General features: G+C 38.9%; 1 protein-coding gene across 4 annotated transcripts in view; it reads left to right on the top strand.

The window, feature by feature from the left end:
* The window catches only part of FAXC (failed axon connections homolog, metaxin like GST domain containing), a 59335-nt gene extending 33100 nt beyond the window's left edge, over positions 1-26235 (top strand). For 2 of the 4 annotated variants that reach the window (XM_016151981.2, XM_036220223.1), the window contains exons 6-7: positions 16398-16514; positions 24808-25611. In XM_016151981.2, the coding sequence (XP_016007467.1) occupies positions 16398-16514; positions 24808-25097 (407 nt within the window). In that variant the 3' untranslated portion in view covers positions 25098-25611. Of the gene's footprint in view, positions 1-16397; positions 16515-24807 lie in introns of all 4 variants that reach the window. The other 2 variants (XM_016151980.2, XM_016151982.2) reach the window with 2 other exon arrangements.
* The last annotated feature ends 1238 nt before the right edge of the window (positions 26236-27473 follow it).

Here is a 27473-nt window from a genome sequence, read left to right as displayed (position 1 = left end):
AACTTTGGCTTCTTTCAGCGGGGAGGGCCTGAAAGTTTAACTGTGGCGGAACTCATAGAAATCGGTATATCTTTAAGTGCCAACTTGTGGCTCATTTGTGAGTAATCTGCATTCTTGAGAATGAGTGATGTCATTTCATCTGTTCTCTTTGGTCACAGACATACCTAAAGAAATGATTATTACTGCAAAGAATGCTCTAGAGGACTAGGCAGTGAGCTGTGGTGTCAGGAGTTTGGAGCCCAGTGGACTCTGGTTTGTGGTTTGAAAAACAGCTTGGGACAGCTAAAGGTTTTTTTAAGGGTACAAAGTTAAGTGACAAGGAGAAAATAAAACACTCAACACATAATTTGCTTCTATATAGGTAAGAATTGAAATACAAACTAAGTGCGATCTCTAGAGAAGACTTCAGTATTTCTAAACAACTAACAGACTGGCAACCTAATTAAACTTATTTTCATCTTTGTTTTACACCAGTGCTATGCTAGGCTCTTGGGAAACAAAGATAAATAAAAATGATCTCTACCTTCGAGAAGTTTATAATCCAGTAGTGCTCAGATTTCTAGGCCCAAACAATGTCTTACGATGTGAAACATTTCCCATATGGTCTTGGAACTCCAATTGTAATCTTTCAGAAATGTGGAGAATAGGGAAAATGTCAGAAGATGGACATAGGAAATTGCCCTATTTCTTTCTTTTTTTGAAATTTTTAATTACAGTTGACATTCAATATTTTATGTTAGTTAAAGGTATACAGCATAATGGTTAGACATTTATACAATTTACAGAGCGATCCCTTGGATTAGTCTAGTACTCACTTGGCATTATATATAGTTGTTACAATGTTATTGACTGTATTTTCTATGCTGTACTTTCAATCCTCCCTCACTGTTTTGTAACTACCAATTCATATTTCTTAATCCCTTCATCTTTTTCATCCAGCCTCCCAAGCCCCGTCCCATATGGCAACCATCAGTTTGTTCTCTGTATTTGTTAATCTGTTTCTTTTTTGGTCTTTAGAGTCCACATATAAGTGAGATCATATGGTACTTGTCTTTCTCTGACATTTCACTTTGCATAATACCTTCTCAGTCCATCCATGCTATAAATGGCAAGATTTTACTCTTTTTTGTGACTAACATTCCATTGCATATATGTGCCACATCTTTATCTAGTCATCTATTGATGGGCATTTAGGTTGCTTCCATATCTGTCCTTTTTTTCTAAAAGGTGAGGGAGAAGTAGATTCTGATAGTGAAATAAAATAGTAGAATGAATTTTTAAATAGGTGGTTAGATTTCATGAAGGACTATTGTTGGTTCCTTGTGAATAAATCATACCAAAAAATGATCATTGTGTCTTCTTAACTTGCTGGACTTACTAGTTGGGTAAACCATCTCTTGATTTCCTCAAACTTTTGGATGCCACCACTTATGATATTCTTGTGGGCAAGATGATTAGATTTCAAGAAGGGGCTTCATGGGTATGGATGCCACCACTTATGATATTCTTGTGGGCAAGATGATTAGATTTCAAGAAGGGGCTTCATGGGTATGTATGGTGCCACCAAGGTTTTTTGCTGTGGTGGGATGGAGAGCGACTCTCTCCACCCCTGCTTCACCTAAAGCAGCTCCTCTGTTTATATATTGGAAATCTGCCGCATTTTATTTGACAGAGAACTTCCCCTACCAAAGAAAAAAATGGATTAATTGTGGTGGATTTGTGGCTGGTTAAGTAACTGCATCCTCACTGTGCCGATTGATGGATTGATAAAACCTGAAGAGAGCCCTCCAGGGACTCTGCTCTTGACTTTTCTCGGTGGCCTGTTGACAACTTCAGCGTCATGGTAATGGTTTTAGAATGACTCCAGGTCGAAGAATAACTAAAAAATTGGACAGGAAAATAGGGATATATATAAATCTTTCAACCTTAACAAGAAGAAACCTAGTAGGGATAAGTGTCAAATTCTGTGCTCAGGTCCCAAATTGAATTGCACACATACAGGGCGGGGAGAGACATGTGAAAAAAGGCTTGAGGATTTTATTTGATTTCAATCTCTGTATGTCACCAGTGCGATGGGCTGCCAGAAAAGCTCATAAAAACCTAACCTGTTTAAACAAAGCATAGTGTCTCGGATTAAAAGTTGTTTCTTGAAGGACACGTTTCTGGATTGCCAGAGCATGTCAGCCAAACCTGTTCTGTGTGCCCAGGTACCTGGTACTTTCCTCCTTAGAGCATTCCCTGCACCTTCTCTCAGTGACTAAGTTCACCTGTTTCCTCAGCTGAACTTTATGCCAAGCCTGGTGGATTCATTTCTGTCTCTAGGGCCTGACTGGGTGCCTGGCACACATGAGGCATCCAACAAGTGTTTGTTGAACTAAGGAGTGCCACGATCCGTTCTGGGATCCATCTTTTAAAAGGAATGTGGCCAAACTAGGGTATATTCAGAGAAGAGAGGTTAGGAAGGTGGTTTGTCTCAAAATAACTTTATGTGAGAAATTCGAGGACCCTGGGGATAGATAGTCTGGATAAGTGAAGATGTACAGATCATATACTCATTAATTTCAGATATTGAAAGTGGACAGTGACTTTGGTGTTGCCGCACATGACGGACGTATTTGGAGAGAGAAGAGGAGAGGAAAGTGGGTTGTGTATGTGGGGGAAAGACAACAGATTACAGCTCAGGGTAAGGCAGCACTTTAAACTAGACCTGTGCAGAATTGGAAGGGCTTGTCTTTTGTGGTGCGGTCAGAGCAGCCTTCTTTGGAATTACCCCAAGGTGAGGTTGATGATGGCCATCAGGATAGCTGAGGAGTCTTTTTATAGATGATGAGATATCTATGTAGAGATGGTATCTAGGGGTCCTTCCATTCTGGTGGTTTCATGACTTTATATTCATTCTAGAGAGGAGCCTACACAGTTTACCGAGTTATAAAACAAGGCAGAGGCCAAGAGTTGACCTCTTGGATTGTGCTTTATGTTTAGGCAGCTACTCATGTCTTCTGAAGGCACGGCACTTCAAATGGTCTGTGTTTACTCTCTCGTTATTAAATCTACTTTTTGAACAATGGTTGTTTTCCAATAAAACTCTGTTCTAATTTTCTACTTCTTTTAAAGTGATTTTTTACTCAGAGGCTTTAGACACTAGCAAACTTGTTTTTGTTTTTAAGGGAGCTTGGGAATAGGCTATTTTAATAGCTGCTCTTCTTACCCTGTTTAATTATGTCATGCAAACAGCATTGCGTTCACATTAGGCCTTCTGGCCTAGACCGGGAGCCAGTGGGAACACAGCAGCCACACACCACGCCTCCCAGTGAACATGACAGGGGGAAAGCCTTCAGGACTAGGCAACAGAAAAGGATGAGAAACATTATATCTATGCTCATCTTAGCACATTTAGTATATGTTGAGTAACTGCGAACAGAGGGCAGAGGAGGAGAATAAAGGCATGTAAGTAATTGTGCCTGTCAATCTAGCCAGAAGGATAAAACCCCCAGATAAAAGAAGAAAATAATAGACACTAAGAAGACTGTGCTGGAACCTCAAAGCAGAGTTTCCTAATGCAGATTCTGAGCCCTTTCCAAATTACCTGTCTAGAACATGATTCTCAGCCCTGATTGCTCATTAGAGACTCCTCGGGGGCTTTTAAACACAGCTGCTCAGGCCCTGCACCAAGCCAGAGAATTCAGAGTCTCAGGGGCAGGGCCTGGGGAAAGGCATTTTTTAAATTCAGAATGTGATTTGAATATGTGATTTGAATAATGTAGGGCAGGGGGTGAGGACGGAAGAGCCGGCCTGGGTGCTGGGAGGACGGTGGGTGAAGGGCCTTGGAAGGGACCACTAGAGACTGTGCCTTGGGCTGGGAAGGTATGAAAGGGAGACAATTGTAGTCTTTTATAAGGGAGGTGATACAATTCAAAACAAACAGGCCTACTTCACAGTTTTGTCAAGAGGGTGACCGCATGGGTCTGTCTGCATGGTACTTTGCCCTGTCCTTCCGGCTTTCTGTGTCAAATCCTGTTGTGTAGACTGAAGATATTTTGTGTGGATAATTTTTAGATGCTATTTTCAACAGCATCTTGAGATGTTGTAGCCTTATAGCACCCCTGAGAGCTAGTTATTTTACAGTGGAGAAAGCCAAGTGAGGGTCAGAGAGGCTGGGGAACTGGGTCTCAGGCTGCTCAGCTAACGACGGTGCTTTTCTTCTGCTCCAGTGCCACTAATGTATGTTCGCAACTGTGGTTTATTAAAATCACATGCAAGGGTGGTAATAATTTGACTAGGAAACCATAAATTCTATTTTTACCTCTATCGACTGGTTTCTGGTGAGAGCCTAAGCTTTTTACAACTTCATACTAGAGTCCTGTACTGACTGACTTGAAGTGGAAGTGATTTACTCCGAAAGGCCTTTCCATATTATTCAATAACTCTAAATTGCTTGCTGCTCACTAATGGAGAGGACCATTAGATCACATATTCAGAAAACATCAACTCTTCGTTTCAAGCACCCCCTCCATCCCAGACTTCCCTGGAGGAGGAATGGATGGCCGGGGGCCCAGATCTCCTTAAATAACCAGTGATTGGTGGGGCCAGGACTTACTCTTATTTCAGTGTTTGCAGCATTATGGGGACTTGGCAATTGTGGGCCAGAGTGGTGGCTTTTCCATTTTTATTGTTGCTATCTCAATTGGTAAAAATGTTGATTATTCATGTAAAAATAAAAATTCCTTTTAGCAGAATACAATTAAATGCTAATCAGTACTGAGTTCTTAGAAATCTTTGTGGATTATTTAATAACAAATTGGTTGGTATAATTCTGACAGAAGCGATCTGGTCTCTATCCAGGGGACATTCTGAGTGATTCTTCCTCTGAGAATAGTGACTTTGACTTTGTGTTTAAATTTTCAAGGTTCTAATTCCTGAATGATTAGAATAACAGAAAGAAATCTTCACAGATAGCACCATGTAGATAGTAGGTCTTTAAATCTTTATCAGTACAGATCCCTTAGATTGATGCAGAATGACACGGCTCAGTGCTTTCCCGATGTTGCCAGGTATGGTAGCCCTCTTTATTTGTGTTTTGTTGGCTGATTTGTCTGGATAAAATTCATTAAGTAAATTGCCTGACTCAGGGAGGAATGATAGATAAATTATTCCTAATACATCAAGTCAGTTGATTGGTCCTTGGTGAACTCAACAGCATATTTTTTATTTAAATTATTTAATTTGTATTTAAAAAGATTATAAGCAACATTTTAAAAAAATGAAAAGAATTTAGATATCTCTCATCATTCTATCACTTAACTCTATTCTATTTCCCTATATCTTCCACATGTGTATTTTTAATGAAATTTCATTTCTGATGTACACATCTCTGTATTTTCTTCATTTTTTAAAGCAAACTCTAAACATATTTCTGTTTGACCTATTTAAAAATGTTATTTCCTTTAATAGCTGTGTACTACTTTATTGTGTTGGAAAGATTAATTCCCTTAAAGTTGGCCCTATTTTATTAATAGATAAAATTAAATATCTTAATGTTTTACTTCTGCCCAGAAATTATTTGTGAAGGGGTAAATAACATCCTGCCTCACCACCAGATCCAATTAAAAGCCCTTTATTTTAGTTTTTTTTATTTTGACTCTTTGGAAGTATGAAACTTCTTCCTGAGGAAATGACTTTGAGAGGTCTCCCCTGATGTAAGGCTAATAGAAATGAGGTTTCTTAGGTGTGTTGAAGTACAAAGGATTCAGGCTTTATCTTCTCCATCTTCGATTTTATGGATTCCCAGGTACTCCCTGAGGAAATTTAGGCCCCTCAGAATAACTTGTCCATGGACATCCAGCTAGTAAATGGTGGAGCTTAGATTTGAACCTAAGTGGTCTAATAGAAGCCAGAAGTTATTGCTGAATACTTTTTAGCCTTTAATTTACTTATTGTACAAGTAACCATCTCTGACCATTTTTCTCTGCTTCTCCTTTTCTGGTTTCTTAAATATTCATGGTTCCCAGGATTCCACAATGTACCCTCTATTCATCTTCTGAATCCAGCTGTTTTCTGTATTTTCACTTAGATGTCCCACAGCCACCTCAAATTCAGCACATCTCAAAACAGAACTCTCCCTCCCACCAGACCAGCATGCCCTCCTGTGACCTCTCCCAGTGAACAGCACCCTCATTCCTTGTTATTCAAGTCAGATGTCAAAAAGTAATTTCAGATCACTCCTTCTCCATTATCTTCCACCTGGCTTTCAAAGCCCTACACTGCCTGGGTCCTGCCTTCTTTCCAGTCTCATTTCTTAAACTTTAACCTTTGCTCACTATATGCCAGCCATATCGGTCTTCTCTCTGTTTCACAAACCCACCAAGCTTATTCTGACCTTAGGACAATTTTCTTGGCTGTTTCCACTGTCTAAAATTCTTATTCTCAAGTTCTTTACATCGTTGGATCATTTTGACATGCATATCTCTGTGTAAATATCATCTCCACAGAGAGGCGTTCCCTTTCCATCCAATCTAACGTAGCTGTCAGTAACTCTCAATGGCATCACATTACTTTTAATTCTCTGCATAGCACTTATCACCAGCTAATACTTTCTTTTTGATTGATTGATTGATTTGTTTATCATCTCTCCATGTGATGTAAACTCCATGAGAGCAAGACCTTGTCTGTTCTGTTACTCCCTGTATCCCAAGCGCCCAGGGCTATTTCTTGCATATAATCAAATTAATATTGATAAAAGCTGACATTTATGGAACATTTCCAATACGCCTTTGCAAATAGTAATACAATATATAATACCTTCATATGTAATGCAATACATGCTTTTATAATAATATACAGGATGTATATTGTACATAACGTACAATATAATAAAATATATATTACACATGCATATATAATATATAATATAAAATACCTACGATATATATTTACATAATATACACATATGTGTATATATATGTGTGTGTGTGTGTATTTATATATATATATATATCTTCATGGTTATATAATAACAGTACTTATTCTCATAAGGTTTTGGAGAATTAAATGAGGTAGAAACTATTCTCATGAATTCTCACCAAAGCCATATGAGGCAGGTATTATCATCATCATTGGCATTATTATGCTTGGTTTGTAAATGAGGGAACTGAAGTACCTAGTAGGTAACTAACTTACCCGAAATCACATGGCTAATGAGTGGGTTTAGGCTTGGACCCAGGAGTCTGTCTCTAGAGCCGGATGCTCAGTAAGTGCCTGCTTACTGAAGGAATGGATATAATTCATCACCAGGATGCCTCCTAAATACCTTCATCTCCTGCCTCCTTTCTGCCCCACAGCCATAGTCGAGGCACCGATGTCTCTTGTTTGGCTTTTGCCACAGATTTTTAGCTGACGTCCCAATCTCCACTTTAGTTTTTTAAGTAGAGTGGTTAATCTAAAATATAAATCAGATCTGTAGGCTCCTGATTCTTTTAGACTGAAGTCCAAACTCCTTTTCCTCACAGTCTGAATCCTGCTCACATCTCTATTCTCATTTCCTCCTTCTCTCCCGTGTGCACCTTGATTCCTATCACACCAGGTTACCCTTGAATCCCCCATGCCCACTGTGCTGTTTTGCTGCTTCATGCCCTCGCATAAGCTGTTTCCCTTGCCTTGCTTAACTTGACAGATTCTAAGAATTTATTTTCACTTGCTTAAAAATTTTCCGGACGTTCTCCCCAACCTCCTCCAACCCCATGGGGCTACCTACATTGAATGTTTCTCTTCTCTCCTGTTTGATTTTTCTGCATACTTCCATCATAGAGGTACTGCGTGGTACTTATCGGGTCTCATCATGTGCTACCCCCCATCTCCTTTCCTATAGTGTTACCTGCAGACATTGTCATTTTGAGGGCGTTGGCTGACTGGCTTCCCTCTAACGCTGGTACCTAACAGAAAGCCTGATAAATAGTAGACACTCAATAACTATGTGCTGATTAAATACTAACTTTTAAAAGTAATATGAGGCAATCTGCATGAAAAGCAGGTCAATATAATGTAGCTAACATTAATACAAAAGTTTCAGAAACCAATTAGAAAAAAAATATTCTTGGAATGAGTTTATTTCTGGAATTGAGCACAATTTAACTTGATGTTTTTGGATACCAAGATGGAAAGGGAAATGTATGGGGCAGGTTTGAGTTTAGTTTCTGGGAAAGGAAACACATGGAATCTTCAAGTGGGACCAATTTTTTTTTGGGGGGGGTGGGTCCTCAATTCTAGGAAGAGATTCTTCCATGGATATTATGTGAGGGAGACTGGACTTCCTTATGGACAGTATTTTTTAATATAAACACTTGTGAAAAATTTTCTTAATGAGAGCTCAAGGACTAACATTGAATTGCAGTTCCAAGGCATTTGTTTTGGGACCACTTTAACATAGTTACTATATCTTTTCTGATATAATTTGTTATGGGGCGGAGCTAAGAGATCCTACAAGTTATGATAACTCGCACTTCAACCATAGCACAGGCACCTCTTAGAGCCACCTTCTAATGTAAGTTATATTTTGGAGGGAGGAGTTGAGGGCAAGCTTTGGCAAGTCCTGAATCAGCTATTTTACATTTAATTCTTTGGTTATTACCAGAAATATAGCTGTTTCTTGTTGGTGGTTAAAGAGAGTTCTTGCGTTAGACACCAAGCGGTCCAGATTTAAATATTCTCTCATAAGAACTTAAGGGCCTGACTTCTTGTGCGGCCTAATGAGAAGGCCATCTTGCCTCCATAGAAAGTGAGGTATAGCAGTATGGGGCATGCCAAAACAGTTCTTTGTGAACTGTTAGGTCAAGTACCTGTACAAGCCCTTTTGGATGATCCCCAGTGTTCTACATCCTCATCATAATTTCGGTCTAAAAGATTTAAGGGCAAGGTTCAAAATAGTTGCTATTCACTGAAAAATATGTTTACGGAGCATCTACTGTGTGCTGGGCAATGGGCAGGGTACTGGGGAATACAGTGTGAATGCTCAAGTTGAGCTCATTGTCTAGTGTGACTTCTGTACTGATTTTACAATTCAGACAAAATCACAAGAGAACCATTCTGATGAGACTGTCAGGGCATCTAGGTACCAATAAGCTCCCAAATAGCTGAGTTCATTCACCCGTTAGATGAGGCTCATTGAGCATTTTCTGTTTGAATATTGGGGATTGTCTGCCAAATGTTGTTATTTAAGATCTAGCATAGTCGATATATTTTTTCCTTGACCTTTTGTTAATGAACAAGATCAAGTTGTTTTGATTTTTTTATTATGAAATTTTTTTCAAACACAGAAAAGTGGAATAGCAGTCCAACAAACAGCTTTATGACAATCACTTCGATTTAATAGTTGTTAACATTTTGTCCCATTCGTTTCAACTATTTTTTGGGAGGAGATGTAGAACTATAAAGCAAATTACAGGTATCATGATATTTAACCTTCAGACACTTTTGAATATAGCTCTGATGTTTTCCTCCTACATTAGGCAGCCTCCAAGATAGATACCAGCAATCCCCGTCTCCCAGTGGTCATCCTTTTGAATAAATTCCTTCCCTTGAGTACAGGCCAAAATTATGGCAAACGCAAGCAGATGTCCCTTCTAAGATTAAATTACAAAAAGACAGTGGCTTCCATTTTGGACATTCTCTCTCTCCTGCTCTCACTCACATGCTCTAATGGAAGCCAGCTAGCTCTGTTGTGAGCTGCTCTATGGAGCAGTCCACTTGGCCAGGAGCTTATCTCTCTGGGCAAGAGCCAGTGAAGCCCTGAGGCCTTTTAACAGCCTGTGGGAATGAGTTTGGAAACATATCCTCCTGGAGTCAAGCCCTGAGATAATGACATCTTGATCGCAGCCTGTGAAACACCCTGGTCCAGAGGCACCTAGCTGAGGCTGCATAGGTTCTTGACCCACAGACACTGTAAAGTAATGTTTGTCGTTTTAAACTGCCAAGTTTTGGGGTAATTCTTTATGCAGCTCACAGTAACTAATATATCTACATAGCCCCAATCCTATTAATCCCAGTAGGTGCCTCTTTCAGTTGCAGTTGAGTTGTAAAGAGTAAAGCCAGGTTGTCAACAGAGGAAAGAGTGCTTATCTTGCTATGGTAGGTGGCAGGCGTCAGATCTCAGCTGCCTCACATTATTTAGGTGAAAGGTTTTACATCATTTAGAAGTAGAATCTTATCTTTAAGTCTCTCAAGAGACAAGTATTATTAACTATTCTGATTCTAGCAGGAGTATTCTCATCTCCGCTGTGAAGAAACCTGGCTCTATTCCAAGATTATAGAGCTTGGCACACAGGAGGTTTCTGCCTCTGGAATCACTGATCTTTAAGGAAGTATTCTTCACTCAGGAGAGAGTTGTACGAAGGATTCTTAACCATTTAACGGCCAAGAAACAGTAGGGAAGTAATAAGTCCACCTATAGAGTAGGAGATAAAGAGATGAAGTCCTGCTCTTGAGAAGAAGCATCACACAAAATTTTGATGTGGTGCCCAGCACACTCATAGGTATATCATATGAGAAGTTATAGAGTTCCCAAGATGAAGTTGATAGCCATTTGATTTCATCCTAAGGGGCCTGTGCCTGCTGCCTAAATAAGTAAGGTCCACCACCCTGGGCAGGTCCTAAACAGTTCTGGTGGTTAAAAATCTTTACCATTTTTCATGATTGCTCAGATATTGGAAAGTGGTTGAGGGTCCTGGGATCTGTAAAATAAAGAAAAATCCTTTGGGAATGTGGAATTAGCTTGCATGGCCTCGATGGCCAAACACCAAACCCCTCATGCAGTTTCTTAAAAGAAGAATATATTCTTTATAAAAGTATTTGAACTTAAATTTCAACATGACATTGGGTTCTGTGTGATTTGTTGTTTCATTAACTTACCTAGACTTTGGGGACTACCAGGTAGTCTTTATTAAATAAAGAGGGAGCATAGCTCATTCCTCTGATTGCCCAAATACAGGGCAGCCAAGGCAGAAATGAAATTAAGGGGAAAGCCTCTGGGATGTAGTTTGAATTGAGTGCTCTACATTTTTTACTCTAAGAAAGTATATTTGGGAAAGTGAAACTGAGAAGCCCCCTATAACTTTATACCCTTCACACCTCTCCATTTCAGTCAAATACGTAGTCAGATTCAGAAATAACCATGTTGCAGCATCTTCAAGAAGAGAGCTAAGTAAGTAGGCTGATCATCAGTGATCATCACGTCATCATTAGAGATGTTAGTTGTATTCTTTGTGACCGCCAGGAGCTGCTGTTTAATGATACTATATTATAATAATGAGTCTGAGCAGGTATTTGCTCTCCTGAGGAATACTTTCCTAACTAGATCTCCTGTGTGTGACATTTTTCCACAACTGGTGCAAATCCTTTGTCCAGGTTTTCTAAAATTACAGTATATGCCTGTGGAGACTCTGAGTTCAGAAGGTGCTCAGGAGGACTGCAGTACAGAAGAGCAAGTGCAACCCATTCTTTGTAGTGGGGAATGTACATACTTCCTTGTGTGATCATAGGGAATTTTAAGACCTGGGATGTCAGCAAAGAGAAGGTTGGGAAGAAGAGGTGAGATAATTGGTTTTGGTGATCAGTGGGGAAGGGGTCAAGATACTTCATACAAGCTGAAAAAAATTTCTTTTGTGAGTTCTTTCAGCCAAGTTTATAGAAAACTGCAGGAATATCTAGTTGCTTTCCAGAATGAAACCTGGGGAGAGATTAAATTTAGGGGCTTCTTGTGCGTCCTCCCACCCACCTTTTCCTTTTCCCAGAGTATAAACCAGTTGGTGCAACGAATAGGTATCAGAAAGCTGTCAAAGTCAATTTTAATTCTGAGATTTACCCATAAGGATCATTAATAACCTTACATATAAGATAGCTGTCCCTTCCCTGCCACAGCTGAAAGAATCACATACTCGGTGATTTTTGGAGTATGCTAGGAATGTGAATAAGAACTCTTTAAAGGGAGAGGCTTGTCATGTTATTTCTGACAAAGAGCGTCTGATCAGGAGTGTAAGAGAGAACAGAAAATAGATTTTATTTTCCCCTGTAGCTTTGGGAGATTCTCATGTAGAAAAAGAGCTTAATGGGTATGTTCTTTGAAAGTTGGCTGGTGAGATTACTATGACCTGTGCTGTCCTTGGGGAAAGTAATCAAAACCTTTGTTTCTTAATTTTCCTTAAATTCCCAATTAAAGATGAGAGAGGGACAATTAGAAATAAGAATGGTATCCACATTGATCTCACTGAAATTAGCTGCTGATAAATCATGTCAGCAGTGCTCAAGTATACAATTGAAAGATACAATTACTTTTTATTTCTAAGACTAAAAGAAAAATGAGTGTTTGAAAATATTTTGACTATTCTCTTTAATTTTTCTCTTGAACTTATATTTTCTAGAAAGCTAGTTTTTTGTTTGTTTGTTTGTTTGTTTGTTTGTTTTAATCTTTGCCATTTACAGCACTTGGAAATTTAGCTAAATGGCAGGAGTGGAGCTGATAGTGACAATTGGCAACTGGGAACAGAATCAGTAAAAGAGGAAGGAGATGCTGTTCAGAGGCTCATTTTTGTGGCAATTCCCAGTGCTCAAAGATAAACTTTCTACCCACTTTTTCGCAGTGATATATGTGAAGACAAGTAATCAGCTTTTACTTATAAGTATGTTAATAGAGACTTACTTTCTTAGAAATGGGTAGAATAAACATGGCCATCAATTCTTTGTGTGATTCCAGAGGAAAGAACTGGAGTCAATGGTGGAAAGTGGAAGGAGACTGAGCAATTTTCACAGGTTGAGGAGACCAAGGAGATGTGACAGCTAAATGCAGTATGAGATTCTAGATTTAGATCCTACAACAGAAAAGGACATAATTGAAAAACTAATAAAATTTGAATGAAGTGTATAGTGCAGTTAATAGTATTGTATTAATGTTGATTTCTTAGTTTCGATAAAGGTACTGTGGTTATATAAGATGTTAATATTAGCAGAAGCTGGTTGAAGGGTATACAGGCAACTTTGTTATTTTTGTAACTTTTCTGCGAGTATAAGATTATTTACAATAAGATGTTTAAAAAAAATCTTCCTCTCATCCAGTACTCTGAGGACTTTTTAATAACAGGATATTTTTATATTCTTTAAATGTATAACTGTTGTATGTGTATACACATATATTTTGTATCTACCATTCAACGTTTTCATGATGCTAAATTCCATCAATGTTGTTTGTATGCACTTTTAAAAAGCTCTGAAACTTCTTTCTTCCTTGCTTTTTTCCTATATTGTTTTCCCTTCTGGCTAAAGCATCTTTTTGTAAGCATTCTCAGCTCAGCCCTCTTGCTGTTCCATGTGGTCGTTATTCCTGAGATGATGATTCATGTGGCATATCAGGCAGAGCAAAGAGCATTGGCCCGGAAGTCAGGAGACTTGGGTGCCAGCATTTTAGTTTGGTTCTATTATTAATTAACTCACTGTCCTTCCAGTTTTAATGTTTTGAGGCCACTAGCAAATTTGGGCTGAATACTGTATGTACTAGTTGATGTGTGGTTTCAAATGATTATATTTCTATTTTTATCAAGGTCCTGTGAGTTCTATTTTTAGGTCCCCCCCCCTTTTTTTAATCAATATATATTTTTTCCTCTTGCCTCAAAGTTTTAGGATTCTATAGCATACTTCATAATTTACGGACTTCACTCTGGCATTTCCCATAGATTCTTCAGCAATTTGAAGGAATCATCATTTTTTCCCCCTTTTGGTTAGGAAGCAGCTCTGCTCTGTCTTGTTTTCTTCTCTGTGAAACAGTGTGTATCCCTTCTCGCGGTATTTCCTAAAATCCCCACGTGGCTTCCACTTGGTGGGCTTCCCCATATTCAGGCCTTGAATAAGCTAAGCCCTGGCACAGTCTGGTTGGCATAACCCTCCTGCTGTGCAGGATGGTGTGAGAGCTCTGGGCCAGGGTTCCCTCTGCCTGCCTACATCCCTAAAGCCAGCAGGGGTGTGGCTGAGGCACGGAACCAGCAGGATGTGCCATTAAGAAGTAAATGACACTCTTGAGAACAAATGACATGCCAGATTTTTCTTTGTTAATTTTGTGCAGGTAATATTTTTTCCTTGTATTCCCAGTATTTGAAAGGTAGTAGGCTTACATCCCAAGTAACATGGAGAAGTTGGTTGACAATGGGAAACATCTAAGGACTCAGGCATGGACAACTTGCTTGTCCTCACCAGAAAAGACAGTTTTGTTAAGTTCAGCATATTGCATTCGTGTAGGGTATTCCTTGGCCCCTGAGGAATATACAGTAGAAACGATTTTTTAAAATATCACCTCCAGCTCCATTTGGTGGGTTTTATTGTTTTATTTTTTAAAACTGAGATCTAATGATGTATAACATTGTGCAAATTTAGGGTATACAACTTGTTGATGTATGTATATCTTGCAATGTGATTATCACTGTAGGGTTCATGAACATCTCCATCAACCTCCAGCTTCATTTCATTGGTCTCTTAGCTCACATTCTCACCTCCAGCCATTCCCCCACCTGGATGGCCTATGCATTGTCATCAGATATTTAATTTTCTTAGCTTGTCACTCAAGAACAGTGAAATGGGTAGATATTTGTAAAGTACAGCATGTAGAACCATGCCTGGCATGTAGTAAACACTGTATTAGAGTATGTTAAATAAAAATAAGAAATTACCCTTACTTTCAAAGAGCTTGTAATTTTGTTGGAAAGATAAGATGAATAAATGAAAAAGAACCAATATCGAGAACAGTATGGAAAAAACTGCCACTCGAGAGACCTGGGTGAGAAGAGACAGGAGCTATCTGCCCTGTGCTCTCCTCAAGCCACCTCAGTTATTTTTCTAAACAACTAGTGATTCTTCTCATTTTATGTTTCAAGAAATTGAGGTTAATTGGCATTAAGGTCATTAAGTCCTATAATATTCTATGTGTAAAAGTGAGATTTGAACATGGGCTGTCTGAACTAAAAGCTCCTGTCGCCACCAGGTAGAGTGGACAGAGAAAGCTTTGAAAGGAGGCTTGGGCTGGACCTCAAAGGGTGAATAGGATTTATCATATGGAGAGAAGTGGGGAGCACATAGAGATTTTGGTGGGCAGGGAAAGGGATGAGCACAGCATGAATGAAGGTGTAGCAATGGGAAACATAAAGTGTGCTGGGGAATGGGGGGGTGTTCCCCAGTTTTACTACAGTAAGGGAAGAATGAGGGATAGAGCTAGAGCATGGTTGGAGGCAGAGTATAAATGAGCCTTGAATTCCAAGTTTGGACTTTATTTCATAACCCATTTCATAAACCATTGAAGGTATTTGTGGAAGGGAGTGATGTGACGAAAGAGTATCTTAGAGACTTAAATTCTGGGGAGTGGAATGGACTGGAGAATCAGAGCAACTATCAAGAGAGCTAATGTTTATCAAGTTACCCAGATACGGTGCTACGTGCTTTACATGCATCATGCCATTTAATCCTAATGATAGCCCTGCGAAGTGGGCACTGTCGATATCATTTCCATTTTCCAGATGGGAAAACTGAGGCTTTGAGAGGTTAAGTAATGACCAAGCTCCCACAGTAAGTGCCAGGATGTGAACTAGGTGGATCAATTCCTTTGCGTTGCAGTTATATGCTACAGTACTTGACAGTAGCCCAGGAGACAAATTTGGGACAATATTAATATAAGTCAGATGGGATCATCCAAGTGACAGGGCCTGAACTGGATCAGTATTAGTGGAAAAGAGATGTGGGAGCAGCGTGTGAAACATCCTTATATGGGAACTTGATCCTAGTGCTGGGCCTGTAATTGTAGAGCTGCTCTTGACGTAGTATTTCCTGTGGAAGCTGGTGTTGGAGGTGAGAACCTTGCCAAAACCATGGGGGCAATGTGGAAGACCTTGCCTCTAAACTTCTGAAGTAGTTTAGGCTTCTTGTTTTTCCTGAATAAATGCATTAATTTAATAAAGTAAGTGCTGAGGTTGGGTGTGCTTGTTGGGTTATTTTTGAGGTGTTTAAGCAAACTTCTAGATGTTCTCAAGCTTTTCAAGCTTTAATTACTGGAATTAGCAATGAGGAGGTGCCTCCAGAGGTCTGTGGGTGAATGGTTGTCCCTTTTTTCCATGAACCTGCTCCTTTATCTGCTGATCTTGATATGTTCTAAGATACTTCTTTGCTTTGCTATTGTATGGTTTGATATATCACAGAATTGTTTTTGTTTTACTTTTGTTTCTAATTTTTCTAAAGAAAAGGAGGTGTGTGCATTTTGACTCTGTAAAGCTTTTGATGCATGGTAAAATGAGCATATAACATGAGTGTACTGAATGCCATTGTAACTGCATGGGGCAGCACAGGCCAGCCCAGTGACCTCTCTGTTCCCTCCACTGCAGGGGATAAGAAGTACATCATGGGGCCCAAGCTTTCTACTCTCGACGCCACTGTCTTTGGACACTTGGCACAGGCAATGTGGACCTTACCTGGGACGAGACCTGAACGGCTGATTAAAGGTAAGCCCTGTGAACCTCTTCAGATTTGAGTTGCTGGGAGGGCAAAGGAGAGGGGTAACACAATGGAGAATTCTAAGCTGATGCTTGTGAGCTTGACTGTGCTTTATGGAGACACCAGACTGTGGTGTCCGGAGTCAGGGTCAGTTTTCTTTTCCCAGGATATACACAGGCAGAGGAGAGACTGGGCTTCTCACCTGCATCTTGGTCAGCTGATATTCTCAGCAAAGCTGATGCAAATCCTGCCATGTCCTACACCAGAGCTTCTCTTCCAGCTCCTTACATTGTGGGCTTAACACGTATTGCTGAAATGGGGCTGGAATTTCACCTAGCGCCCTTTTTGTTTTGTTGATCTTGCTTACTTGCCTTTGGTCAGTGGTGGTTCACTACTTTCTGTTGTATCCGGTGTTGCTTCAGCCACAGTGGGGTGGGTCTGATGGACTCACTGCCCATCTCAGGTGCTCTATTTGTTTTACCTGGTCTTAGATATTTTACATGTAGGTATAATGTATTATTTGGTTCCAAGCACTCCTTGCTCCCATTTTAGTAGGGTGTCTGTAGATCATACACAGATAGTAGTAGAACTGGAAAGTTCAAGATTGTGGGAAAATAAATGTCAACAAGTGCTTTGTAAGTATTATTTTTAATATTATATGTACATTTTGACCAATGAAAATAATCTCCTTTCTTGGTTGAGTGATCTTGGCCATTTAGCCTATCAGAATTATAATTCTGGACTGGATGGGTAGAAGTGGAAATGAATGAGACCAGAGCTAGAGGATGAATATACATGTGGAGGGGGGGTGGTGGTCGTACCCACGGGTAAAATTCATGTTGACAAGGGAGCAGGGAAAGCCAGTTGGATTTGGGTTGATGTCAGGGGACCAGGTCTTGGTGTGTATGTACATGTGTGTGCATGTGCATGTTTGTGGTGGAGCTGAGTGGTGGTTTATACAAAGCAGCTGTGCCTCTGGGAGAGGCTTCTTCTGCATTGGTGGGTAGAAAATGGATTCATCTCCAGTTTGAAGCAGCTCCTAAGCAAGTGCCTGGGGGCTGGAGATGTGTAGATAAAGGTTTAATGTTTGGGTTTGGGGAAGGAGATTGACAAGAGTTAATCAAGGTGTTTATGCCCCAGCTGAGAAGGCTGGTGGTAGATGAAATCACCAGTGAATAGCATATAGAATGCTTTTAATTAATGTTGGATGGCTGGAAGGATGGGAGGAACCAAGCAAGGCAGAATTGTACATGAAACTGAGGCAGGTGAGCAGTCAGTCATGTGTAGTGATTACAGGTGGTGAGGTTGGTTAGTGAAGGCTGTAGCTCCATGTGTGTGTGTGTGTACACACTTTTGTGCATGCCCAGAATTTTAGACCAGGCAAAAGTCACTTTCTAGATCTTTCCATTGGTCAGGCTGGGCCTCCAGATACATTACCAGACTGGGCTGGAATGGATTAGGCATTGATTCAATATCTTCCTAGATTTCAGCTGATTAGATTTAGGGAAAGTATGGATTGATATTTACTTTTCCTAAATGATCAACATGGAGATGTTCCTTGTCTTGTGATGTGTTGGAACTTACCTAAATTAAATTCGTTATTATATTGGGGATGTTTATAGCATTTAAAGTATTAGTTTCCCTTTATTTTAATCAGATTTTCCATGGTGGTCTAAAATATATTGATTCCTTTTAGTTCATTTAGGAGTGTGTTTTATATTTACTCTCTCTTGCTGTTAATTTCTACTCCCTCCATTTCCCTCCTGTACCACCCTTATATACCCACAGGCACACAACCCGCATCTACTTAAATACTTCTTTACAAACACCGTATACACACTCACTTGTACACATACACTTTCACTTCTATGCAAATATGTTCACACACACACTTATACACACACATATCCTGTGCATATACATATACACTCATTTAATGAGGTCATCTGTTACTTAGCATTTAGGTATTCATCATCAGTAGAACCCTCAGATTCTATAGTACCTCTTCGTGCAGAAACGAAGCATCTTTTGTTAATTTATTTATGACTTGGCCCTTTCCTCTATTACTTGCTGGAAGGACTTGAGACATTTAGTGATTTTTTAAAAGAAATGATCAGCCTTTTTGGAGGATTGATTTTTGAGTCCCATCCCTAGACATAGAGGAGTCTGACATCATCATCTGCAGGGGACTCCTGGCATACAGTTGCATGTACTTTGATTCTTAAAACAAGATAGTAGCTTCCAGCTCTCCCAGGGGACTGATGTAGCATGAATCATTAAAGTGCAAAGAGAGTCTCTAAATCTCATTGTGGTCATTAGTTCCGAGCCCCTTCCAGACCTTTTGATCAGAGCCACTAATATGCAGGCACACTACTAAGTTGAACTCAGTTTTTTTCTCTCCCTTTGTTTTTTTCTGTGATGGAGACTTTCCTAAGAAATAACAAGGGAAAAGAGACTCAGAAACAACCAAGAATCTAGATAATTTAGAAATGGCTCAAACCCAGGAATATGAATGATTTGGTTCCAGCAATTTTCTGCCTTCGCTTTGGAACAGTTACATGTGTGAGTGTATCTGTATAAATATTAGCTTTTTGGTTCTAGATATTATTTACAATATCTAGCCACACAAGCTACTTTTGGAAACATCTAGGATAGTGAGAACTTTTCCTTAATTTAGGTGAGTAGTAGAATAGACTTATGAATATTCAGCAATTCTTAAAATATGTGTTTATTTACATATTTCTATCTATAGATATACAAAGTAGTATTTCCTTACTAGAGAAAAATCTGGAAAAGATAGAAAAGTTAAAAAAATAAAAAATAACTTGTGACTCCATCACCCACAGAGAACTACTGTGGTATGTATCCTCATCTTTTATCAAGTCCATGCATGTATATATTTTTAAAAATTGGGACATGCTGTTGATACAGTAATAACCTGAAGTTTTTAAATTAACAATGTATTATTGCTATTTCTCTTGTCATTAAATACTCTTCAAAACAATATAGAAGTTGTATAATGTCCTATCCTATAGCTACATTGTAATTTAAGTGATTAATCTTTTTCTGAATTCGTGGATTGTTTCAAATAATTTTTACTGATAAACTATAATGAGTATTGTATAAACACAAATTCCTGTCCATTGCTAGTTATTTCTTTAAGGTAAATTTCTGTTTTGGGGAGGAGGGAATTTACTATTGCAAAGAGTATAAGCTCTTGGCCTGTACGACTAAATTGCTTTTTAGAAAGACTGTAGTAGTTTATATTTTCATGAGCATCTGAAAGCCCCTCAAATTTTCTTCCTCAGTTAAGGTTGAGTATAATTTGTTTTGATTGCCATTTTTTCAGTCAAAAAAGAATCTCAGTTTTATTATCAGCAACACTCAAAAGGAGTCACATTTGGTATTTTGATCAGAGTATCCTTATTAGAGAATTGTGTGTGGATTTGGATACTCTTCAAACAGACATAGAGAATTGCAGAGCCTAGAGAAGTGAAATTGAAGCAATAAAAGGGAATGGTTTCTGCAACACATCTGTTTGCCCTATAGAGCTGTATCAAAACCACAGAACCGAACACTTTTTCTGAATTTGAAAGAAACACATTCTTCTGTGTTCTAAGAAAAACCTTGATCAGTAATTCTTTTACCAACCATTATGTATTATAGTTGTGTGTCCTTTTTGCTTATTATTTGATAGATTAAAAGGTGAATAAAATGCCGGATATCCTTGATAGACACAAGTATATCCTCACCCCCACACTCTTATGTTCTTTATCCAGAAGTATTCTAGAAGAGGTGGTTGTGGAAACAGTCACGTCTCAGCAAAGGGCTGGCTCAAATGACCTTTGTGGGTCTTTGTATTTTGACATCTATAATGTCCTTTAGTTTCAAGGAGATGATGGGAAGGGAGATCCCGATTACAGCATTCAAATTTGCTAATAACTTTCCTGAGAAAGTTTAGTGCCCTCCCTGCCTGTATGACAGAATGCTGAAGGGAGTAACCAAGGGCACAGCTAGCACCTTGCACAGGTCTGGAACAGGGAGTTGCCAAGTGAATATTTGTAGACCAAATGAGTGTGCATGTGCTGTCCCATGGTTTCCAGATACTTGCAGGTTAACGACTAAGGGCTGAGCTGGTGGTGCTGGGAGATCCTGGCAGGCTTCTTGCTCGTTCACGTTCCTGTCATGCATGATTGGCAGCTGGGAGAAACTGAGTCATGGGTTCTGGGTCTGGTTGACAATGTTTCCGGTGTATTATATAGAACATTTTTGAATATTAGAGAAGTTGGAGTGAAATGGGAAAATAAAACCAACCACTTTTTTCAAAGAGTGATGGGGAACTTCAAGAGACAAGTTCTGTATTCTGTCTGGGAGTGTCCTCTGGGTAGAGGGCCATTCGGCTTTCCAATAAATGTCCTCTCAAGTTGTCTGAGATTATTTCTAATCACTCAGTATTTTACTAGTTTATTTTATTGTTTTTTTTTTTTAAATTAAGAAAGTAGTACATGATGTCACAATAAGTTGAATAATACAGGCTTATTTTTAAAGATTTAAGACCTCTCCCTTATTCATGTCCCATACCCTACCAATGCAATAGCCAATATTAAGGATTTGGAGTGAAGCCTTTTTTATGTACAAATTTATATACATATATATAGTTGTTTTTGTTTGTTTTTATAATTTTTAAACTAAACAATGAAATTACTTTATAACTTGCTTTTTGCATTTACTAGACTATCATGTCTTTTTAACAGCAATATCTATAGAATTGATACATCATAATTTATTAAATCAATCCCTATTGATGGGCATTCAGGCTGTTTTTCTTTCCTTTTTAATTGACATATAATTCTGCATCCACATACATATTTCTTTATATGCTGATGCTTTTAGTAGAATAAAGTACTGAAAGTGGTCTGATATGTACATTTAAAATTTTAATAGATAACATCATATTACTTTCCAAAAAAAGTGTATAGCAGTACTTCTACTAGCCATTAGTACAGTCCCTGCCTGCCCCTCCACATTGGATGTTATCAGACTTTAATTTTTACCAGATGGAATGAAATTATTATCCAGTTGTTGAGTACAGTTTGAAAAATGCAGTTTTTCTATTATTTCACAAAGTTTACATCTTCAATATAGGCATTTATGTTAACAGGCCTCTGTCTCTGTGTCTCTTTGTCTCTCTGTCTCTGTTTTACACACACACACACACACACACACACACACACACACTATACAACCTGATTCTACTTCCAACTTTTTTCTATTTTTTTGGCTGATAGCATGTTGAGTGGGTCCCCTAATCTAGGCACAGGAAGGATTAGCAAAGTCAGATAAAGGTAGAGCTCAATAACAGATTTTCATTCTTCATTTCACTCTTTTTATCAGGGGCAGGGTGTGAGGATGGGTGTGTGAACTCCCATTCCTTGCTTAACAAACCAAACCCTTCCTTGACTGCATAATAGAATGATCACGTCTTTCATGACAACTCATTATCTTTGAGGGGTGACATCTGTTCTCTCATAATTCTTTGAGACCCCAGAAAGAATTACAGAAAAATATTCTGTGACAGATGATGCAAAGCTATTAATTCCCAAGCCAGGCTGTCAGCTCAGCAGTAGAGAGGCGGGGTAGAGTCGTGGTGAAGGGCATGGAGACTACTTGTGTTTGAATCCTGGCTCTGACACTATCTGGAACTTGAACTTTGGCAAGTTAATTAACCTCTCTGTTGCAGTTTTCCCATTACAATGGGGGTGATAATATTTCCTGTCTCATATAGAATTTTTGCAAGGACTAATGGAGTTACCATGAATTCATCATGAATAAAGCACTTCAAACAGTGCCTCGTACACAGTAAGAACTATATACGTGTTTGCTATTATTAATTTTTATCACTGCACACTGAATTGGTGTTAATGTCATACAGTCATAAAGGGGGCAGCTCTACTGAAGAAAAGGTGAAAAAACAGGCTGTAAAAAGAACAACCACTAAAGAAATGGAGAGAGTCATAGGTGGTATAGATCCTTTGAATCTTGTGAATAGATCCTGACTTTCTAGCAGCTCCTAGGGAGCCCCTTGTAGGGAGTGGACCTGAGTAAGGCAAACAGGGCTGTCCCCAGGGCCTCTTGTGAAGTATCCATCATTCATCATTGATGTCTTCTCTACCTCTTGCTTGCTGCTGCTTCCACATCTTTATCCAATTCTTGGTTACCTGTGACTGGCAGCATGCCTGGTGAGGTGTTTCATGACTGCTTCTCTGAGGGAGAAAATGAGTGAATGTTTTACATACATCTTCCCAAAGGGGGCAATGCTGTTGGCTTCCCTGCTTCTTGTTCCTTAGTGTATACATAAAAATCTTGAGTAGGGAGCAATCAGAATGGACTATTACATAGTGTGAGTTGAGCTCTTATGATCTGAGAAGACCTTGAAAATGGTGACCAGGAACTAATACAAGAACATTGGTTTATAGGATCCACGAAGCAGGAGGATTTGCTTTATTGTGTTTTTTAGGGGATGTGCTTATTTAAGCAAAACAACAATCAAATTTTTTTCTTTTTTAGGTGAGTCAACCCTTAGTTGACCTCACAGATTGCAAGGACCCTGTCAGCTTACAACCCCTTATTTTTTACTTTTTTATGCTTATAGTACCTGGTCTTTCTAGATGGTCTCCCTTCCAAGTACTAACCAGGCCTGACCCTGCTTAGTTAGCTTCTGAGATCAGACAGGATCGAGCTTGTTCAGGGTGGCATGGCCATAGACAACAGTCAAGTTTTGAAAAACTTTAATGACATGAGAAAATGTTTGCATTAATTTTACAGTAGGTAATAGGCAATAATAATGACAATAAATAAAAAGTAAAAAGTACTGAAAGAAATGACACCACAATGTTAATTGTGGTTATCTTGGATTGATGAGATCATAGCTCTTTTTCTGTTTTCTTCTTCATACTTTGTATTTACAGAACTCTAATTTTCCAAAATGAGAATATATTATTTTTTGATAGAAAATAAAAGAGGAGGTATAGACTACAATTAACAAAATTATTTATACAGAAACAACCTAGATGTCCAGTGATAGGGGATTGGCAAAAACAAAATCAAACTGTGGTACATCTATCTGTATAATGAAATACTTACGATGCAAGTATCAAGGTGATGATAGTGTAAAATCGAAAGATTTTCATTATATGTTTGTTCAGTGGGAAAAGGTAGGATAGGAAACAGAGTATGTAGTAAATGTTATACAGCAAATGTAAATATATGCAAATGTATACATAAATATGTTAAATTCTGGAAGAATGCAAATGAACATATTATTATGGAAAATAGGATTATTGGTAATTTTATTCTTTGCTTACCTATATTTTCTAATTTTCTGCGATAAAGCATGGATTACCTACGTAATAAGTGAATGTTTATATAACTTGAAAAATAAACATCTAAAGAATATTTTTATGGCTATAAAGTCCTATGAGAGAGTGACAAATTATATATTTATAAGCAATGTTGCCATCTGGTGGATTAAAGGCAAAAACTCACCCTTTTCCTTTGTTTTTCATTTGAAATTAGGAATGAAAGCCAAATAATGTTTCAAACAAATGCCTGGGTGATTTTAGGGACTTAACCGAAGTGTTCCTTTGATTCACGTGGAAAAAGGGTAGTCCAGTCATTGACTGTGAACCCAGTCATGGGTGCTGCTGTGGAATTTTAAAAAATTTAGAAAATATCTTTTACTGAATGTGGTTGTAGGTATACTTATCAATAAAGACAATTCTGAGTTATCCATTTTATGGATTATTTAGAGCAAATTTTCCATCTTAACATAACATTTGTTAACCACTTGGCATAGTGCCTAGTAGCCTGTAATAACACTACAAGTATTTGTGAAATGCATTGCTTTTGGCTGACTTAATCCAACTGATGGTGTATTTTCATGGACTATCAATTAACTTGAATATGAACCAGTCAAAGCACTAGTTCTCTTGATATGCAAACATAAAATAATAAAATGCTTCACAAAGCCAAATGATGTTAGTTTAGCTACCATTTCAGATAAACTACCTACCCTCTGCAACTTCTCATTACCGTAGGACTCACTCCTAAATTTCATCCAGCCTGCTCACCGAATTTAGCTTTTCCCACTCATCTTAAAAATCTGAATATTTTGACAGTACCTCTGTGGAAAATCATTGTTAATGTCTGCTGTGCTTCATTCCACCAAGTTCCCCAGAACGCCAGTGGCGGGTAAGGTATTGCCTTTGAGAACTAATCCTTGCTGTCTTTACCACACTGCAGGCGAGTTGATCAACCTTGCCATGTACTGTGAGAGGATAAGGAGGAAATTCTGGCCAGAGTGGCACCATGACGATGACAACACCATCTATGAGTCCGAGGAGAGCAGCGAAGGCAGCAAAACCCACACACCCCTGCTGGATTTCAGCTTTTACTCAAGGACAGAGACCTTCGAAGATGAGGGAGCAGAGAACAGTTTTTCCAGAACCCCAGACACGGATTTCACCGGACACTCGCTCTTTGATTCTGACGTCGACATGGATGACTGTACAGACCATGAACAGTGCAAGTGACTTTCAGCCTCGCTGGCCCTCTTCTGCTGGAGCTGCCACTCCCTGGGGATGGTCCAGTGTCCCAGGTAGAAATCCATCCGAGCTGGGAGATCTTCGTGCTTGGCACAGTTCTCACAAGCTAACTGGACTATAGCAGCCTTATTTCTTTTTTGTATAAACAAAACACAGAACCATTCATGTGGCTCCATTTAAAACAAACAGGCAAAAAAAAAAAAAGAAAAAAAAAAGTCAGCATGGTTCCTGAAATCCATTTTTGTTTTCATTAGAAAACTAATATTGTGAGGTAGACCAGGTGCAAGAGTGGGTTTTCCTCAGATTGTTTATGTTGATCCTCTTCAACCTTAGGGCTTAGCTGCAAGATGAATTCTTGAACATCCTTCATCCATCAGGGTTTGAAGTAAGGAGAGATGTCATCAGAAGAAATGTAGGAGATGAATGTTCTTTGGTGGCTGCTTGTATTTTATGTGTGTGTATTGTATGTTGAGCTATAAATCAAATAAAATCCATAGATATTCAGTGAACACCTACTATGTGCAAAGCACTGTGCTAGGTGCTAATCAGTATAAGTTTTATTCTAAGCCCCTGCCAGTGACTGGCTGTGTGATTTTGGGCAAGTCCCTTAATTCTTGTGTGCCTCATTTCCCCTACCTGTAAAGTGGGGATAACAATACTCTCCACCTACCTACCTCGCAGGGGTGTTGTGAGGATTCATGGGGTCACATTTGGCGCTTCAAACCTCTTGGAAGAGGTGTGACATAAACACAACATTTTATTCTTTATTGTGCATTGTATGTGCAATGATTTGAGGGCAAAGGAATTCTACATCCAGGCAACAGCAGCCACAGTCCCTTGAAAAAGTGGAGCAGATACAACACACACAAAGGCACAGTCAAGACTCTGCCATCATTCCTCTTTGTGATCTTCCTTGAATTGAAATCTTTGTTGAAAGAACCTTGGAAATATTTTTACAAATCATCAACAGCTACAAATGGTCTTCAATTACGTGTATTTGCAGAAACATTTTTCTTTCACTGCCTGAACCACACTGGAATGTTGTCCTTTGTTGACTTTCGAGTGTTGAGTTGCCTTCATTTGATTTATTTGGTAGAAATAAAGCTCAGGAATGTGATGAGCCTAATAGAGGTGAAAGGGGAAGTATTTGATTTTTGTAAGCAGAAGCTTGCCAACTTGTAATGTCTTTTTGAAAACAAACCTTGCAAGAGGTGTTGAAAAGGTAAAGTAGGAAGAGGGTCATGCTATAACTATCAAAGCACTTTGTGCAATGTAGACTCTATGCAGTTTTATTAATGCAGCTTTTCTGGTGTTCTCAGCCCTTGCCCAGTGAGAGGAAGGCAACACTGAGGACAAATTTTAATGTTTCTTAAGGATTTTCCATTCCCTCTGCACATCCCTCCTCTCTTCCCTTAGGGGCCATGCACTCTGTATTGACTGTATTAACTGTATATACTAAGGTACACTCTATCTGTGAAGACAGATGTGTTGACTTAAAACATTTTCCATTGAAAGTTAGGTTGAAGATCCGGGAGTAGTGGCTGTGGATTTGGACCAGGAGAGTCAGTGTTAAGATTCACAACTGCAAACAATACTGCTTTGCTTCTTGACCACAACTGACTGACTGGATAAGGATTATTCCTTATGGAGTTAAAGAGGCACTTAAAAGAGAACGACTTCTTCTGAGAAATTTATGTACTGTACTTGAAAAAGACTCTGAATATAGCTTTTGCATAACAATCCTAAAATGCTATGGATTCACAGAGAAATAAAGAGGGAGAGTTTTTGAGGCTGTTTCCTATTTAAGCAATTGTGTATGGCATATGGAACAGGAAAAAATGCTGAGACAACCCTAGGTTAGAAATTCTTATTCTGTAGAAAACTCCATTGTTAGTATCTTCTTAAAAGCACTTATTTTTGAGAGGACTATTTGGTGCCTAATGAGAGTGTGGTGGCAAAGATATGAATTGATAACCTTGTTTATTCTCCACTGTCATTTGGGGGGACTGTTTGCTTCTTTTCTCTTTAGCACGTGTGCCCCCAGGCCAGCTGGTGGTAGTTCTGTGTGACAAAGGGAGATCCTGGCCTGACAATGTGAATGTAATGAATGGTTGGACTGTGGACCTGTCTCCACAAAGACTATTACCCTTTCTTCACCTGCGGCTGGAAAGAGTTGTGTTTAAAATTTTGTCTCCAAAATTTATTCTTACCGTATAGCTCCAAGTGAGAGATGTCATCAGAAATGATTAAGTTATGAGTCTGTAGATTAACAAATATTTTTTATTGTGTTTTACTTGAAGGGCAAGTACATGGAGAGCCAACAGTCAAAGTGAAATTGTAAAATAGTTCATATTATCCAGGTAC

This window comes from Rousettus aegyptiacus, unplaced genomic scaffold, assembly GCF_014176215.1.
Source record: "Rousettus aegyptiacus isolate mRouAeg1 unplaced genomic scaffold, mRouAeg1.p scaffold_m13_p_1, whole genome shotgun sequence".
Classification (NCBI taxonomy): Eukaryota; Metazoa; Chordata; class Mammalia; order Chiroptera; family Pteropodidae; genus Rousettus; species Rousettus aegyptiacus.
Note: the sequence above shows the minus strand (reverse complement) of the source record. Positions and strands in the feature narration are given on the sequence as shown.